Below are 18584 nucleotides of genomic sequence, written 5' to 3' on the forward strand. Positions count from 1 at the left end.
TCAAAGTACCTCTTTCTTTGAGGTTGGTCATGGAAATTCCTCGACAGCCTTCATCATTGCGTTCCTTGGGATCAACCTTCCATAACCAATGTTATGTCCCGAGGATGTTACCTCTGCCTTCGTGAATTCTGTTTTCTTACCAGTTTTCCTTCTCTTAAATTGTTCTAATAGCTCTGCCAACTGTACCATGACTCACTAAAGATCACTAGATCATTCAGATAGACTGAACAGTTTGTTAACTCAGCCACAACTCTGTTCATGAATCTTTGGAATGTGGCTGGTGCGTTCTTCATTCCAAAGGGACTTGGTATTGATAAGCCCAATTGAGATTACAAACACAGAAACGTCTTTTGTTTTCTGTGATAAATGTACAGGTACACAATCCTTTATCCAAAATCTTGGGGCCAGTTGTTTTTTGGAAATCAGAATTTTTGGGATTTTGGAATAAATGACATTTTCACAGTGAAATGTAAAAAGAAAACCTAACAGCAGCCGCACATGTGAATAGTACGAGTGCTGAGATACAATTGACACCTGTCAATGCTGGGCCATGCCGCCACTGCACACCTGACTGATGTGGTTCGAGTGGGTGTGGAGTTGGGTCACCTGTTCACACGCCAAAATGACACTCCACACTCCATGCAAAAATTTCGGATTTCGGAATTTCGGATATAGGATTGTGTACCTGTACCTGCCAATAACCACGCAATAAGTCCAACTTTTTGGTATAATGGCATGTTGAACTTTCTCTATACAGTCCTCCAATCATGGTATTGGGTATGAGTCCAATTTTGTTAAGGCGTTAACCTTCCAATAGTCCACACAAAATTGTTGAGTCCCGTTGGGTTTGGGAACTAACATGATCAGCGAACTCCAATTGGTTCAATGATATTTTCATTGCCCATCGCCTCCACTTTCTGGCCCTGTGTGGCTTTGAAAGGATTAAGCCTGTAGAGGTGCTGCTTTATCAGAACAGCATTCTCTACTTTTACCTCATCCACAGTAGCATTAGTCCTCCCCATTTTATTCCTGCATATGTCCTCATATTGCTGCAACAAACCTTGCAACTGCATTCTCTGCTCCTGAGACAGATAGTTCACTAGCCTATCCCACTCCTCAAGGACTTCCTCATTATTTAACATACTTTGAGGCACATCAAACTCCATGACGGCTGGATTTGATTCCTCATTCTGCGGGGCAGTAACTAACACTTGTTTCTCCAGCTCCTTCTCTCTATTATAATAAGGTTTCAAAATATTAACATGACATACCCGATTCAATTTTTTTCCTATCCGGCATCTTTACCAGAGAGTTTACCTGACTCAACTTTTTCTCAATTTGATAGGGACCACTAAACCTGGCTTTGAAGGGATCTCCTATCACTGGTAACAAAACTAATACATCATCCCCATGGGAAAATGTCCAAATTTTAGAGTTTTCATCTGCCACCTGCTTCATTCTGTGCTGTGCCTTCTTCATAATCTCTTGACCCCTCATCTGACAGTGCTGCAAATATCTCACTAGCTCTACCTACCAGTTTAGTCTACAATAGAACTACCCACAAGTTCCCTGACCACTCCATCTGCCAAGCCAATTTTCCAAATGAAATAAAGAAGATTTTGACATGCTTCTCATCAAAATGTGGCAGTTTTAACATATTTGTATATATCACTACCTTCTCTCTTCATCTCCATCCTGTTAACTTGGCTTTCCTGACTAAATCACAACTTCTGAAGTTCAAATTCTCTCTCCCTTTCTCTTTCTCTTTCTCTGTCCCTTTCTTCTCTCTCTCTTTGCTCAGCTTCTCTCTTTTCTGTTTCCTCTCACTCTCTTTCTCTCTCTCTTTCTTTATCTTCTAACTTCATTTTCCTCAATTACAATCTAAGTTTTTCTAACTCTACTGCACTTCTCTGTTTCTCTGACACACCTAAGTGTTTTAACTGACTCCCTTGCAATTTCAGCTTTGCTTTTGTCCTTGGTTAAACCCAATTCTAACCTCTTTGCTAATTCCAAAAGTATGGGCTTTTCCTGCCTTTCTAAACTTTCTTGGCAAATTTGGGAATCATCTTCAAACTCCAGAACCCCTATAGCAAACCTAAGAGCCATTTCTCTCACTTTTAATTTAACCAATCACAAGTAACTGAAATTAAACAAATTGCCTCGCTGACGTGTTATTTAAAGATCTAGGACAAGTGTTTAAATCTGCTGGGATCTTTCGTATCCAAAATCTGTCCAAATCTCAGACTCGATCTGTCTAAACCTGTCCAAATTACGGACCCGAGCCCCCAAGAATTTGGGAGTTCTTTGTTGTCATACTTTAACTGTTACGACTTGGCAGTGAACCCTTCTGCTAATTAAACCAAACACCCAGAAAAGCTCACCTCGCCTCATAATCAATTAAAGTATTCGTGACAGAGAACTCCGAAATTCTACTGTTGAAAGAAAATAATCTCTATTCATTCATTAACTCTAAAAGTGAACATTAAACAATGACTATTTACAATGCTAAACCTCCTTTCCCTTAAATGCTGGTTATCTACCTCCCACTCTATGACAATATACTGTTCCCATAAAAACCCGTATTAAAATTGCATCAACTTAATTTCAAACCAACATAGCACAGCCGGTGTCTGTCTCTGGCTGAAGATCTCTTTGGGACATCTTTGGTCTTTAGCTGCAACGATATTTCATGTGCCAAAGGTACCTTTGATGGAGAGTGTTTTGCTGACAGTTACTCTGGCAATGGCAGTTGGTCTCTCTCTGTCTAACTGTCAAAATGTCTGCTTTTTTTTAAACTCCAAACATCGGATCATCTCATTGGTTTGAGATTGGCAAAAACAATAAATTCAAACTTGATTGGGTTTTAGTATCCTGGGGCATAATTTAAACTGATTGGTTAAATTCAAATTGTGGTCAAAACAACTCAGGTGTCTAGTTTACAGCCAAATGTTACATATTTTCAATTTTCCAATACACACCTTCAACTTCATAATACTGTAGAGTGCAATTCATCAGAACCTTCAACGGATTACTCTTGATTGGCAGCTGTACCTGCTGCCTGCATTACATTCCAGCCAGGTTTCTGATCCCATCCAATGGTAACACTGGACAAGTCAGATCCCCGAATGAAGCCCTGCCTTGATAGATCAAGGACTGACTTAATTTCTTTTGAGAGTCTGGTGCTGGAAAAGCACAGCAGGTCAGGCAGCATCTGAGGAGCAGGAGAATCAATGTTTCGGGCAAAAGCCCTTCATCAGGAATGAAGCTGTTGGCCGGTGTGGGGTGGGGGTGGGGGGTGGATGTGGTGTGGAGAGATAAATGGGAGGGGGTTGGGGTTGGGGGTAAGGTAGCAATGCGTAGATGGAGGTGAGGGTAAAGGTGATAGGTCGGAGAGGAGGATGGTGTGGGTAGGTGGGAAGGAAGATGGTACAGGTCATGAGGGTGGAGCTGAGTTGGAAGGTTGGAACTGGGATAAGATGGGGGGAGAGAAATGAGGAAACTGGTGAAATCGACATTGATGCTCTGGGGTTGAAGGGTTCCAAGGCGGGAGATGAGGCGTTCTTCCTCCAGGCATCGGGAGGTTAGGGAATGGTGATAGAGGAGGCCTAGGGACTGCATGTTCTTGGCAAAGTGGGAGGGGGAGTTGAAGTGTTCAGCCAGAAGGCAGTGGGGTTGGTTGGTGCGGGTGACCTGGAGATATTCTCTCAAGTGCTCTGCGAGCAGGCGTCCTGTCTCCTCAATGTAGAGGAGACCGCATCGGGAGCAACGGATACAATAAATGAGATATGTGGAAGTGCAGGTGAAACTTTGATGGATGTGGAAGGCTCCTTTGGGGCCTTGGATGGAGATGAGCTAAGAGGTGTGGGCGCAGGTTTTGCAATTCCTGCGGTAAAAGGGGAAGGCGCCGGGATGGGAAGGTAGATTGTTGGAGGGTGTTGACCTGACAAGGGAGTTACAGCGGGAATGCTATTTACAGAAAATAGATAGGGGTAGGGTCCGTAGGGTCCGTGGTAGGGTCCGTTTGGGGGAAATGATGGCGGATGATGCGATATATATGGAGGTTGATGGGATGGAAGGTGAGGACCGGGGGGGAGGTTCTGTCCTTGTTGTGGTTGGAGGGGTGGGGTTTGAGGGTGGAGGTGTGGGAAGTAGATGAGATGCGCTGGAGGGCATCATCGACCATGTGGGAGAAAACTGCGGTCTTTAAAGAAGGAGGCCATTTGGTGTGTTCTGTGGTGGAACTGCTCCTCCTGGAAGTAGATGCGGAGGAGGTGGAGGAATTGGGAATAAGTGATAGCATTTTTACAGGAGGTGGGGTGGGAGGAGGTGTAGGAGATAGTGAGGTCTGCAGATGCTGGGGATCAGAGTTGAGAGTGTGTTGCTGGAAAAGCACAGGCAGGTCAGACAGCATCCGAGGAGAAGGAAAATCGATGTTTCGGGCTGAAGTCCTTCATCAGGAATGAGGCAGGGAAGCTCGGGAGTGGAGGAGGTGTAGTCAGGCAGCTGTGGGAGTCGTGGGTTTGTTGAAGATGTCAGTGTTGAGTTGGTCACCATTGATGGAGATGGAGAGGCCCAGGAAGGGGAGGGAGATGTCTGAGATGGTCCAGGTGAACTTAAGGTCGGGGTGGAATGTTTTGGTGAAGTTGATGAACTGTTCAACCTCCTCGTGGGAGCATGAGGTGGCATCGATACAGTCATCAATGTAGCAGAGGAGAAGGTGGGGAGTGGTGCCAGTGTAACTGTGGAAGGAGGACTTCCTCATAACCAACAAAGAGACAGGCTTAGCTGGGGCCCATGCGGGTGGAGGGAATGGGAGGATTCGAAGGAGAAATTGAGGGTGAGGGTGGGTGTCAGTTCAGAGGGATTCACACCGTGGTGGTTGGGGATATCTATCACCTTATTTTACAAAACCTAATTCATTTATTACCTACCTCATCCTTTGGTGCCTCTCTCACACATTCTACCACCATCATACCATGTGCCATTTCCAAAACAACTCACCTCTTCCTGGCTATCCCAAAATTGACCAACATCCATGCTGTAGCATCATCTTTAAAAAGATATTGTGCACCCAGACTCCCAGATATTGAGCACTCCCTTCTGCTAATTAAACCAAACAGCCAGTAAAGCTCACCTCACCTCGTAATCTGTTAAAGTATGAGTGACAGAGAACTCCCAAATTCAACTGTTTAGAGAAAATAATATCAATTTATCCCTTAACTTTAAAAGTGAAGATTAAATAACAGCAATTCACAACTCCAAGCCTTGTTTTGTCTTAACAGCTTATTATCTGCCTCTAACACTATAAAAATATACTGTTCCAATAAAAAACCACTTATTAAAATTACATCAACTTAATTTCAAAACCATACAGCGGCTGTCATCTTCAGCGTCTGTCTTTGCTTGGCCGAAGATCTCCCTGAGTCATCTTCTTTCATTTACTGTGAAGATGTTTCATATGAAAAGGTACCTTTGACAGAGAGTATTTTTGAATGACAGTCCTTCTAGATGGCAGTTACTCACTCAATGGCAGTTACTCTGTCTGACTTTCAAAATGCCTCAATTCGGTTTCAGTATTCTGGGGCATAATTTAAACTGATTGATTAAATGTAAATTGTTGTCAAAACAGCAACCAACTCAGGTATCTATTTCACAGCCAAATGTTACATATTTTCAATTTTCTAGTACACTCGAAAGCTGCTAGCTCGTCAGCTCTCAGCTCAGAACAGCATACAGTCTCCCTTAAAGGTACAGTACACACCTTCAACTTCATGACAAACTAAATTTAACATCACAAATTTTGCATATGACGCAAAGCTGTGTGGAAAGGCGAGTGTGAGGGGGATACAGAGATGTTGTGGTGTGATTAGGCAAATTCATGACAGATATAGCATAATGTGGATAAATGTGAAGTTATCTGCTTTGGTAGCAAAAATAGGAGTGTAGATTATTATCTGAATAGATGTAAGTTAAGAGAGGGGCACGTTCAATGAGACATGGGTGTCCTTGTGCACCAGTCACTGGAAGTAAGTGTGCAGGTGCAGCAGGCAGTCAAAGAAACAAACTGTATGTTGGCCTTCATAGCGAGAGGATTCCAGTGCAGGAACAAGGATGTCTAGCTGCAACTACATAGAGCATTGGTCAGGTTCTACCTAGCATATTGTATGCAGTTTGATCTCCTTGTCTGAGGAAGGATCCTCTTGCTAGAGAGCGAGTGCAACAAAGGGTTTCCAAATTTATTGCTGGGATGAGGATTTATGAGTCGCTTCTGGTTGCATTTACTGGAGTTTCGAAGAATGAGAAATGATCTCATAGAAACCCATAAAATTCTAACAGGATTAGACATTTAAACGCAGCGACGATGTTCCCGATGGTGGGAGAGTCCAGAAACAGGAGTCGTAGATTAAGAATGAAGGGTAAACCTTTCAGGAATGAGATGAAGACAAATTTCTTCACACAGGGAGTGGGGAACCTGTGGAATTTACCATCACAGAAAGTGGCTGAGGCCAAAACATTGGAGAAGGAGGTAAATATAACTCACGAGTAAAGGGATCAAGGAATATGGGGAGGACAGGATTAGGGTATTACAAAGACAAAGAACAAAGAAAATTACAGCACAGGAACAGGCCCTTCTGCCCTCCAAGCCTGTGCCGATCCAGATCCTCTATCTAAACTTGCTGCCTATTTTCTAAGGGTTTGCATCCCTCTGCTCCCTGCCCATTCTTCTATCTGTCTAGATTCATCTTAAATGGTGCTATTGTGCCCACTTCTATCATCTCTGCTGCCAATGTGTTCCAGGTACCTACTGCCTTCTGCTTAAAGAACTTTCCACGCATATCTCCCCTAAATGATTCCCCTCTCACTTTGAGCTCAAGGATCAGCCATGATCATATAGAATGCTGGAGCAAGATCAAGGTACAAATGGTTAACTCCTGCTCCTATCTTGTTTCTATATTTCATTCCATAGCTCTCATCCAACTCATCTCCCAAACTGCTGACCATCCCTACCCTCTACAGTGCCTACTCACTGAATGGGAATGACTCACCACCTCTCCTGCTCATGCATCACCGACAACTGATTTTCTATGCACTTCCATCAAACTCAATCCCTCCCTTTGTCTCATTGTCGGAAAATACAGCCCATCCCCAAGAGGATTTCTCCGTAGCACTTTGACTGACATACCTGCAAGCCTGTGTACATACTGGATGCACTTGACCTGCAGGACTGACTGTGTCCCAAGCCCTGGAGAACAGGGACAGAGATTCCAGACTCAGGGAATCAGATGAGCCCTTTGACTGACCCAGTGATGTCAACCCCACTCCCCCCTCAGCTGATTGTAGTTCCTCTTCACCCCACTAAGGCCTTGGCTTTCTCAAGTGGCCATTTAAAGCTCATGCAGCTGTTACAAAGTCGAAAGAGTGTATGTTCTCTTTAAGATAGCAAGTAATTTCTGAATTTCAAAATAAGTTTAAAGTACAATCTCAGCTGCTAGAACAGATCAGCTAAGAGATGGGCTGTTCCAAAATAGATACATGTAACAATTGGCTGTTAACTTTTTTTCCCAAAGGTGCTGGAGTGCCAGTTGGGCTCTATTTTTTTCAGATTTTAAAATTTTTTTCTTTTTTTTCTCTTAATGAACAAAGCAGGTTTTTAATTGGTAAGGGAATTGAGGGCTATGGGGGAAAAGCGGGAAAAGGGAGTTGAGGATTATTAGATCAACCATAATGATTGAAATAACTACAACTGGCTGTTAAATGGATGTTTTGGTTGCTGTTTTGACAACAATTCAAACTTAACCAACTAATTTCAATTATGCCTAGGATACGAAAACCCAATTGAGTTTGAGTTTATTGTATTGACAACATCAGTCAATGAGAGGGAGCAATGTTTTGTGGTGGGGGAGGGGGGATATTAAACCAGGGGCATTTTGAAAATTCTTCAGAGCAACTCCCAGAACGCTAACTGCTCATCTAATATCTTGCTCTCAAAGAAATGAGAAGCTTGTCTCTATCAAAAGGTATCTTTTACTGCAAAAAATACTTGCTGTAAAAAGGAAAAAGACAGCAGAACCAGAAGACCAGGCAGAAGGTAACATTTGAGACTGTGTGGACTGGTGATTACGTTAATGTAATATTTAATAATTGTTATTGGAGCAGCATTTTTTAGAGTTGGGGGTCAGATAGTAATTAGTTAAGAAAAAGTGTTCAGTTTGTTACTAGTTTTGTTTATGTTCACTATTAGAGTTAGGAAAATAAATTGCTATTTTTCTTTAATTAGTGGAAATTAGGATTTATCTTTCACTCATACGTTTAACAAATGGTGAGGTGACCTTTTCTGGGTGTTTGGTTTAATGAACAGTGATTCAACCTCCATGTTGTAACACAGTGTTATTATTGTAAACACTGCTGGTGCATGCTGTGGGTGTAACAGACAGTGCTTTGTCTGTTAATATCCCCTCTTCCAGGGACATAGTCTCAGTGTAAGGTCCTGCCATTCCTGCTTCATACATTGACATCCATATATAGACTTAGGCAGCAACAGCTCTGAGATAATTGGTGTTCATTGTGGGGTAGGTGGGACCTGTACAAACAGGATGGTCTACACCTGAATCAGAGGGGTACCAATATCCTAGTGGGGGAGGTGGAAGTTTGCTAATGCTCTTTGGGAGGGTTTAACTAATTCACCAGAGGGTTGGGAACCTAAACTGTAGTTCCAATGTCCAGGAGGTTGAGAGTGGTGAGGTCAGAAATAAGGTTGCAAGACTGCACTAGCAAGCAGGAAGGTAGTTTGAAGTGTGTCTACTTCAATGTCAGGAGCATCTGGAATAAGGTGGGTGAACCTGCAGCATCTGGGATCTGGGACTTTGATGTTGTGGCCTTTTTTGGAGACATTGATAGAGCAGGGAAAGGAATGGTTGCTGCAGGTTCTGGGATTTAGATGTTTCAGTAAGAACAGAAAAAAAATGGTAAAAGAGAGACGTGTGGCATTGTTAGTCAAGTATTATGGGGGCAGCAAGGACTTTTTGAGAACTTGTCTACTGAGGTAGTCTGGGCTGAGGCTAGAAACAGGAAAGAAGAGGTCACCCTGTTGGGAGTTTTCCATAGGCCTCCGAATAATTCCAGAGGTGTAGAGGAAAGGATAGCAAAGATGATTCTTGATAGGAGCTAGAATAACAGCTTAGCTGTTATGGGGGCATTTAACTTTCCAAATATTGACTGGAAATATTATAGTTAGAGCATCTATTTTGTCCACTGTGTGCAGGATGGTTTCCTGCTACAGTATGTAGACAGGCCAACAAGGGGTGAGGCTACATTGGATTTGTGTTTGGTAATGAACCCGGCCAGGTATTAGGTTTGGAGATAGGTGAGCATTTTGGTGATAGTGACCACAATTTGGTTATGTTTATTTTAGTGATGGAAATGGAGAAGTATATACCACAGGGCAAGAGTTATAAGTACGGGAAAGTCAATTGTGATGCGATTAGGCAAGATTTAGGATGCATAGGATGGGGAAGGAAACTGCAAGGAATGGGCACAATTGAAATGTGGAACTTATTCAAGGAACAGTTACTGTGTGTCCTTGCACTATGTACCTGTCAGGCAGGGATGAAGTGGTCAAGCAAGGGAACTGTGGTTTACTAGAGAAGTTGAATCTCTCTTCAAGAAGAAGAAGAAGGCTTATATTGGGATGAGACGTGAAGGCTAAGTTAGAGCGCTTGAGAGTCACAAGTTAGCCAGGAAAGACCTAAAGAGAACTAAGAAGGGCCAGGAGGGGAACATGAGAAGTCACTGGCAGATAGGAGCAAGGAAAACCCTAAAGCTTTCTATAGGTATATCAGGAATAAAAGAATGACTAGAGAAAGATTAGAGCAAATTAGGGTCAGTATTAGAAAGTTGTGTGTGGAGTCCAAGGAGATAGGAAAAGCGCTAAATGAATATTTTTTGGTGGTATTCAACTGGAAAAAGACAATGTTGTCGAGGAGAATACTGAGATACAGGTTACTAGACTAGATGGGATTGAGGTTCACAAGGAGGATGTGTTAGCAATTCTGGAAAGTGTTAAGTCCCCTGGGCCAGATGGGATTTATCCTAGGATTCTCTGGGAAGCCAGGGAGGAGATTGCCAAGCCTTTGGTTTTGATCTTTATTGACGTCATTGCTACAGGAATAGTGCCAGAAGACTGGAGGATAGCAAATGCTGTCCCCTTGTTCAAGAAGGGGAGTAGAGACAACCCTGGTAAGTATAGACCAGTGAGCCCTACTTTGGTTGCGGGTAAAGTGTTGGAAAAGTTATAAGCAATAGGATTTATAATCATCTGAAGGAATAAGTTGATTAGGGATAGTCAACATGGTTTTGTGAAGGGTAGGTCATGCCTCTCAAACCTGATTACATTCTTTGAGAAGGTGACCAATCAGGTGGATGAGGGTAAAGCCATTGATGTGGGGTATTTGGATTTCAGTAAGGCCTTTGAAAAGGTTCCCCACAGTAGGCTATTGCAGAAAATATGGAGGCGTGGAATTATGGGTGATTTAATGGTTTGGATTAGAAATTGGCTAATTGAAAGAATACAGGGTAGTGGTTGATGGGAAATATTCATCCTGGAGTTCAGTTAGTAACGCTGTACTGCAAGGATCTGTTTTGGGTCCACTCTTCTAAGTATTCACTCGATCTCTGTTGTCTATACCTGACATATACTTCCTCCTTTTTCTTAACCAAAACCTCAATTTCTCTAGTCACCCAGCATTCCCCACACCTACCAGCCTTGCCTTTCATCCTGAGAGGACCAGACATTCTCTGGACTCTCATTATCTCATTTCTGAAGGCTTCCCATTTTCCAGCCACCCCTTTACTTGCGAACATCTGCCCCCAATCAGCTTTTGAAAGTTCTTGCCTAATACCATCAAAATTGGCCATCTTCCAATATAGAACTTTAACTTTTAGATCTGATATATCCTTTTCCATCACTATTTTAAAACTAATAGAATTATGGTCACTGGCCCCAAAGTGGTTCCCCCACTGACACCTCAGTCACCTGCCCTGCCTTATTTCCCAAGAGTCGGTTAAGTTTTGCACCTTCTCTAGTAGGTACATCCACATACTGAATCAGAAAATTGTCTTGTTTGCACTTAACAAATTCCTCTCCATCTAAATCCTTAACACTATGGCAGTCCCAGTCTATGTTTGTAAAGTTAAAATAGCCTACCATAAACACCCTATTATTCTTACAGATAACTGAGATCGCCTGACAAATTTGTTTCTCAATTTCCTGCTGACTATTAGGGGGACTATAATACAATCCCAATAAGTTGATCATTCTTTTCTTATTTCTCAGTTCCACCTAAACAACTTCCCTGGATTTATTCCAAGGAATATCCTCCCTAAGTACAGCAGTAATGCTATCCTTTATCAAAAGCATTACTCCCCTTCCTCTCTTGCCCGCCTTTTCCATCCTTCCTATAGCATTTGTATCCGGGAACATTAAGCTGCCTGTCCCGTCCATCCCCGAGCTATGTCTCAGTAGGCCAGAAGAGGCCTCATCAACCTCCTCACAACCTCAACATGACATCCCAACTCCTCTACTCTAAGGTGTGAGCAACGAAGGCTGTGCCACAAATTTCAAAGTATTATGTACTTGAACTGCTAGGTCTTTCCTTTCTACAACACTAACCAGGGCCCTACTTCTAATTGTATAAATCCTTCCTTGTTTGTTTTATCAATATACAATACCTTGCATTTATCCAAATTAAACTCCATCTGCCACTCCTCAGCAGTTGATCAAGATCTCTCTATAACTTCTTCACTGTCTACTAAGTCACCAATTTTGGTAACGTCCACAAACCATGCCTCCAAAATTCTCATCCAAATCACTTATATAAATGACAAACATTTTTAAAGCTTTTTAAAAAAAATTCTAGAATTTTATTGAATTCAGATTTCATTATCTGCTGCAGTGCAAATTGAAACAATATCCACAAGACATTAACCCTAGACCCTGCATTACTAATCTAGTAACTTTATCACTCTACCACCACTTCCAACTCGACTTTTTGTTATGAAAAACTACTGACTTGTCCAATCATCCAATTAATCAAATAATAAGTGCTGCCCACCAGAGGCAGTGTGGAAAAAAATCTGAAGGGGGTGAGAACAAGAGAAGGGACTCCTGTTGGTAGCAACTGTTGGAATGAGTTAAATATAGTACTGAGTATACCTGGGTCTTCATGCTCATAAAGTCCTAACAGAGCAATATATAATATCACAGAACGATATGGCTAAGGATATAATATGCACGATCATGGTTTATCTTGGGCTTCAACTCTACTTTGCCATCTTCTCTCCCTATCCCTTATTGCCTTTCTATCACTGTCATTAATATATTCAATGAAAGGGCATTCACAACCCTCAGGGACACAATTCCAAAGATTCACAATCTTCTGAGGGAAGCAATTTTTCCTCATCTCACTTTTAAAGGATCATTCCCTTAGTCTGAGACTGTGCCTTAGAATCCTCTGAACAATAGATACAATCTCTCACTCCCTATCCTACCAACCCCCTCCAGAATCCTGTATGCCCCAATGATTAGATTACTTACAGTGTGGAAACAGGCCCTTCGGCCCAACAAGTCCACACCGACCCGCAACCCACCCATACGGTGCAATTTAGCATGGCCAATTCACCTGACCTGTACATCCTTGGACTGTGGGAGGAAATCGGAGCACCCAGAGGAAACCCACACAGAATGGGGAGAATGTGCAAACTCCACACAGTCAGTCGCCTGAGGTGGGATTTGAACCCGGGTCTCTGGCGCTGTGAGGCAGCAGTGCTAACTGCTGTACCATCATGCCGCCCACAATGAGATCATCTCTGATTCTTCTAAATGCCAGAGAAACCCAATTTACTCAGCCTCTCACCATAGGATAACCCATTTCTGATGAAAGGCTTATGCCCAAACTGTCGATTCTCCTGCTCCTCAGATGCTGCCTGACCGGCTGTGCTTTTCCAGCACCACACTCTCTACTCTGATCTCCAGCATCTGCAGTCCTCACTTTCTCTGAGTTGATGATAAATCTTTCAACCCAAGGACCAATTATTATGCCATTTGCAATGAGAGTAGATCCTTTCCTTAAGTATGGAGATCTTAACTCTTAGGTTAGATCAACTGAAAATCTTAAAATTGTCTTACAGATTTTGTTTGATTGTTAGTATTAACAGAACTAAATTGGGTTGTTGGAGTTTCAATACAGATTAGTCATTGTCTAACTGAGCAGGTTCAACGGGCTGAACAAACTCTTACTATTCGCATGTTCCCAGAATTTCCCAACAGCTAGTTTTGTGTAGATATTTTTAATCAAACTGTTCAGGTGGGACTTGAACCTGGGGCTCCTGACACAAATGGAGGGGCACTACCACTGCACCTCAGGAGCCTAAAATACCAACTGAAAGCCAACAATTGTTTGAGAATGATTACTGATCTGGAGAGAACACTGAAAGCTCTGGATATTCTCAGACACCAACCTTCCTGGTATCAGCTGACCCATAGTGCCACAGACACTGATTCCAGTCTTCTATATGATTTCCACGATTGGGCCCCTAAATGTTACATAAATGTTTCAAGCACCAATTGGAAAGTTTGAATTGTAAGAGTCCATCAGACCCTCTATTCCTTTGTACATTTGAACAGATTGTGGCTGGTTGACACCTTTAGTCGCCACAGATCTGTAATCTTAGCTTTGAAAGCTTTTGCATATCCAAGGGAGAGATTTCCAGGTTTTCACCATCTTTGTGCGGAAAGGTACTTGGTGATTGCCATCCTGAACGGCCAAGCTCCAGCTTTAATATCATTCCCTCTTGTGCTGGGCCCTTACCTGAGAGGAAGTGGTCTGTTTATCTTTTAGCCTAATCAGCTCTCTTCGTCACTTTAAACACCATGATTAGATCAAATGAAATATTGTGAGTTTTTTTTTGCTGGGATTAAAACATTTTAAGGAGGAGAAAGTGAGGACGGCAGAAGCTGGAGATCAGAGTCGAAGAGTGTGGCACTGGAAAAGCAGAGCTGGTCAGGCAGCAACCGAGGAGCAGGGGAATCAATGTTTCAGGCATAATGTGACCCTTTCCTGATGAAGGGCTTATGCGATGAAGGGCTTATGCCCGAAGCATCGACTCTCCTGCTCCTCGGATGCTGCCTAACTGGCTGTGCTTTTCCAGCAACATACTCTTTGATTTAAAACATTTTAATACAATGTTCCTTTGAACAATGTGAACCCAATGGGCTGCTGAACCTTTTAAAGAGTGTGAGAATTGTTTCTCTTCCTATAACTCACTTCAGGATTGGACTGGACTCTCTAAGACTTGAAGATTAATATCCTGAACACTCCTGTGCGCAGCCCCAGAAAAAAAGTCACAGGAACTTGGGCTAAAAAATGGCAAGTATCATTTGCCAGGAAATTACCAGCTACAACAACAGTCTAACCTGGGCCCTTTGACATTCAATGACATTGCCACTGCTGAATCTACTACTATTAACATCATGGGTGCTACTGTCGACCAAAGGCTAGACTAGCCATGTACAGTACAGCAAACTTCATTTTAAACACCTTATGAACTGGCACTCTTGATAAATTGGCAAACATTATGTATCTCAAATACCATGAAGTTCATTGTACTTATTCTGTCCGATTGTGTAAATATACATATTGTTCGATCAAATGGCCACATGAAATATCAGCAGTTGATTCAACATTAAGTCAATTTCTCCTTCAATACCATGATCTACTTTGTCCAAGTCGTCAGTTGAGGGAGTGAAAGAGAAGGCTCATTGCTATTAAGTTTTATTTAATGAAAAGTTGCATTGTTATTTAAGTGATTTATTTGGTAAATAAAGAATGTGATCATGTGATGTATATACCTTCTGCATTATGTTTCTATGACTTAGTGCGTGTTTTTATATTGATTGATTATTTAGATCTCTTGATTATCTGGAATAATTGATCAACTGACACACTCCTAGTCCCGTAGATGCCAGATAATAAAATATTTACTATAAATATTGTGGCTACAAGAGCAGATTAGAGGCTGGGAATACTGCAGTGAGTAACTCACCCGCTGATTCCCCAAAGCCAGTCAACCATCTCCAGGCCCAAGTCAGGAGTGTGATGGAAAACTCCTACTTTCCTGGATGAAGGCCGCTCCAACAGTACAGAAGGATTGTGACACTATCCAGGACAAAGCAGCCCACTTGATTGGCACCACATCTGCAAACGTCTACTCTTTTCACAAACACTGTCATCGAAAATGACATGAAAAGCATTTATTTGGAATATAAATAACCTGTAAGTTGCCTTCCAAATGGCAACCATTGAGACTTGGAAATATAGCACCATTTCTTCAGTATTACTGGGACAAAACCCTGGGAGTCAATTCCTACAGCTGTTCGAAAAGGTAGTTCATCACCACCTTCTTGAGGGCAATGAAGGATGGGAAATATCTGGAGATCCTGCCGGGGAACTCACATCCCCTGAGTGAATATGAAGCAGCTTCACAGAGGCCGGTATCCCATCAGCAAGTCACCCTTTATTTACACACGAATAGTGCTTGCCTATGGTAATATCTCATACAGAGCCAGGCGCCAGTGTCTCCACGACTCACTCATTTTAATCTGTCAGACAGATGATTGGACCAGATTAACAGCCAAATCTGGGAACTCATTGTAATTGCTACAGAATGCATTCTGAAAAAAAAAGTTTGTCATTTTACTTTCTCTTCAATTTTAAAATATGAAATAAGGGAAAAAGTGTTCAAAGTTTGGGAGAAGATTTGTAGCTCGGGTGCTCGTTGCTGTGGTTCTGTTCGCCGAGCTGGGAATTTTTGTTGCAAATTTTCGTCCCCTGTCTAGGTGACATCCTCAGTGCTTGGGAGCCTCCTGTGAAGTGCTTCTGTGGTGTTTCCTCCGGCATTTATAGTGATCTGTCCCTGCCGCTTCCGGTTGTCAGTTTCAGCTGTCCGCTGTAGTGGCCGGTATATTGGGTCCAGGTCGATGTGTTTGTTGATGGAGTTTGTGGATGAGTGCCATGCTTCTAGGAATTCCCTGGCTGTTCTTTGTTTGGCTTGCCCTATAATGGTAGTGTTGTCCCAGTCAAATTCATGTTGCTTGTCATCTGCGTGTGTGGCTACTAAGGATAGCTTGTCGTGGCGTTTCGTGGCTAGTTGATGTTCGTGGATGCGGATCGTTAGCTGTCTTCCTGTTTATCCTATATAGTGTTTTGTGCAGTCCTTGCATGGGATTTTGTACACTACATTGGTTTTGCTCATGCTGGGTATCGGGTCCTTCATCCTGGTGAGTTGTTGTCTGAGGGTGGCTGTTGTTTTGTGTGCTGTTATAAGTCCAAGTGGTCGCAGTAGTCTGGCTGTCAGTTCTGAAATGCTCCTGATGTATGGTAGTGTGGCTAGTCCTTTGGGTTGTGGCATATCTTCGTTCCGTTGTCTTTCTCTTAGGCATCTGTTGATGAAATTGCGCGGGTATCCGTTTTTGGCGAATACCTTGTACAGGTGTTCCTCTTCCTCTTTTTGCAGTTCTGGTGTGCTGCAGTGTGTTGTGGCCCTTTTGAATAGTGTCTTGATGCAACTTCGTTGTGTGTATTGGGGTGGTTGCTTTCATAGTTCAGGACTTGGTCTGTGTGTGTGGCTTTCCTGTATACCTTTGTGGTGAATTCTCCGTTCGGTGTTCTCTGTACCATCACGTCTAGGAATGGGAGTTGGTTGTCCTTTTCTTCCTCTCTCGTGAATCGGATTCCTGTGAGTGTGGAGTTGATGATCCGGTGTGTGTTCTCTATTTCTGTGTTTTTAATGATTACAAAGGTGTCATCAACATATCTGACCCAGAGTTTGGGTTGAATTTGTGGTAAGACTGTTTGTTCTAACCTTTGCATTACTGCTTCTGCTATGAGTCCCGAGATCGGTGAGCCCATGGGTGTTCCGTTGATTTGTTCGTATATCTGGTTGTTGAATGTGAAGTGTGTTGTGAGGCACAAGTCCAGTAGTTTGAGTATGCCGTCTTTGTTGATGGGTTCAACATCCAGTTGTCTGTTCTGTATGTCCAGCAGGTTGGCTATTGTTTCTCTGGCTAGGGTTTTGTCAATAGAGGTGAACAGTGCCGTTACGTTGAATGAGACCACAGTTTCTTCCTTGTCTATGTGTATATTTCTGATGATATCCAAGAATTCCTGTGTTGATTGTATAGATTGTCTGGATCCGCTGATGAGGTGTTTCAGTTTCTGCTGTAGTTCTTTAGCCAGTTTGTGTGATGGTGTCCTTGGTAGTGATACTCTGGGTCTGAGTGGGATGTCTGGTTTGTGCACTTTAGGTAGTCCATAGAATCTGGGGGTGTTGTTGCTTTCAGGTTTCAGGACTGCACAAAAAAATACATAGGACAAACTGGAAGACAGCTAACGATCCGCATCCATGAACATCAACTAGCCACGAAACGCCACGACACGCCACGACAAGCTATCCTTAGTAGCCACACACGCAGATGACAAGCAACATGAATTTGACTGGGACAACACTACCATTATAGGGCAAGCCAAACAAAGAACAGCCAGGGAATTCCTAGAAGCATGGCACTCATCCACAAACTCCATCAACAAACACATCGACCTGGATCCAATATACCGGCCACTACAGCGGACAGCTGAAACTGACAACCGGAAGCGGCAGGGACAGGCCACTATAAATGCCGGAGGAAACACCACAGAAGCGCTTCACAGGAGGCTCCCAAGCACTGAGGATGTCACCTAGACAGGGGACGAAATGTTTGCAACAAAAATTTCCAGCTCGGCGAACAGAACCACAACAACGATAAAGTGTTGTTTGGCTGCATCATTCAATCTGGTAATAAATGTTTTTGCTTTCCAGTTGAATCAAGATGGTGGAGTGTCGGCATAATAATGGCTAAAATGCAGAAATAGGTCATGTGATACAACCTCAGGAACATCTTTAATCACTTTTGGCAATCTTACTGGAGGCAGTTCCAAGAGAGAATAGCTTTTTAAAGCTTATTAAAATGGAATCAAAGGAATTTTTTGAAGACCGCCTTCACTGTGTTAAGTTTGTTTGATGTGTCACAGAATCAGACTTCAAATGAAGCAGGAAAAGTGACTAATACATCCCATTCAGATTGACTGTAAATTCCTGTCAGCTTCCAAAACTTCCATTGGGAACCTATATGTATAATGAGAAGGGACACCAGAGATGTTGGCTGGCTGTCCGTCGTGCCTAGTCAGCTGAAATTAGGGCTAGTGAGCTCCACGGCAGGTTAGTCACCCAGCCAATTACAACAGCCTTTACTACTGGATGGTTCTGGTTCAAATCATCCCCATAGTTTCTGTCACAGCCACCAACTCCTGTACAGAATTCCATGGTGTCGTAATGTTCTGTGGAGAGTTCCTTTTGCCCTAGGACTTATGATCTTAATTATCTCAATTATCTCAAAGAGCTTAGATAGAACGACCAATTATCTATTTTTCCTTTCTCATGGTTTTAAATGTTTCTGTTGTCTCAACTTCCTCATTCTCATTGTTCCAACAAAA

At 42.7% G+C, this 18584-nt stretch overlaps 1 protein-coding gene across 1 annotated transcript in view; it reads left to right on the forward strand.

The window, feature by feature from the left end:
* The window catches only part of LOC122541694 (fatty acid-binding protein, intestinal-like), a 65733-nt gene extending 47653 nt beyond the window's left edge, over nt 1-18080 (forward strand). The window contains exon 5 of the mRNA XM_087982302.1: nt 17911-18080. Within this exon, the coding sequence (XP_087838428.1) occupies nt 17911-17940 (30 nt within the window). The 3' untranslated portion in view covers nt 17941-18080. The remainder of the gene's footprint in view (nt 1-17910) is intronic.
* Nucleotides 18081-18584: the final 504 nt, after the last annotated feature.

Source organism: Chiloscyllium plagiosum, unplaced genomic scaffold (assembly GCF_037043375.1).
Source record: "Chiloscyllium plagiosum isolate Xiang-an unplaced genomic scaffold, Cpla_swu_hap1 HiC_scaffold_43, whole genome shotgun sequence".
Lineage (NCBI taxonomy): Eukaryota > Metazoa > Chordata > Chondrichthyes > Orectolobiformes > Hemiscylliidae > Chiloscyllium > Chiloscyllium plagiosum.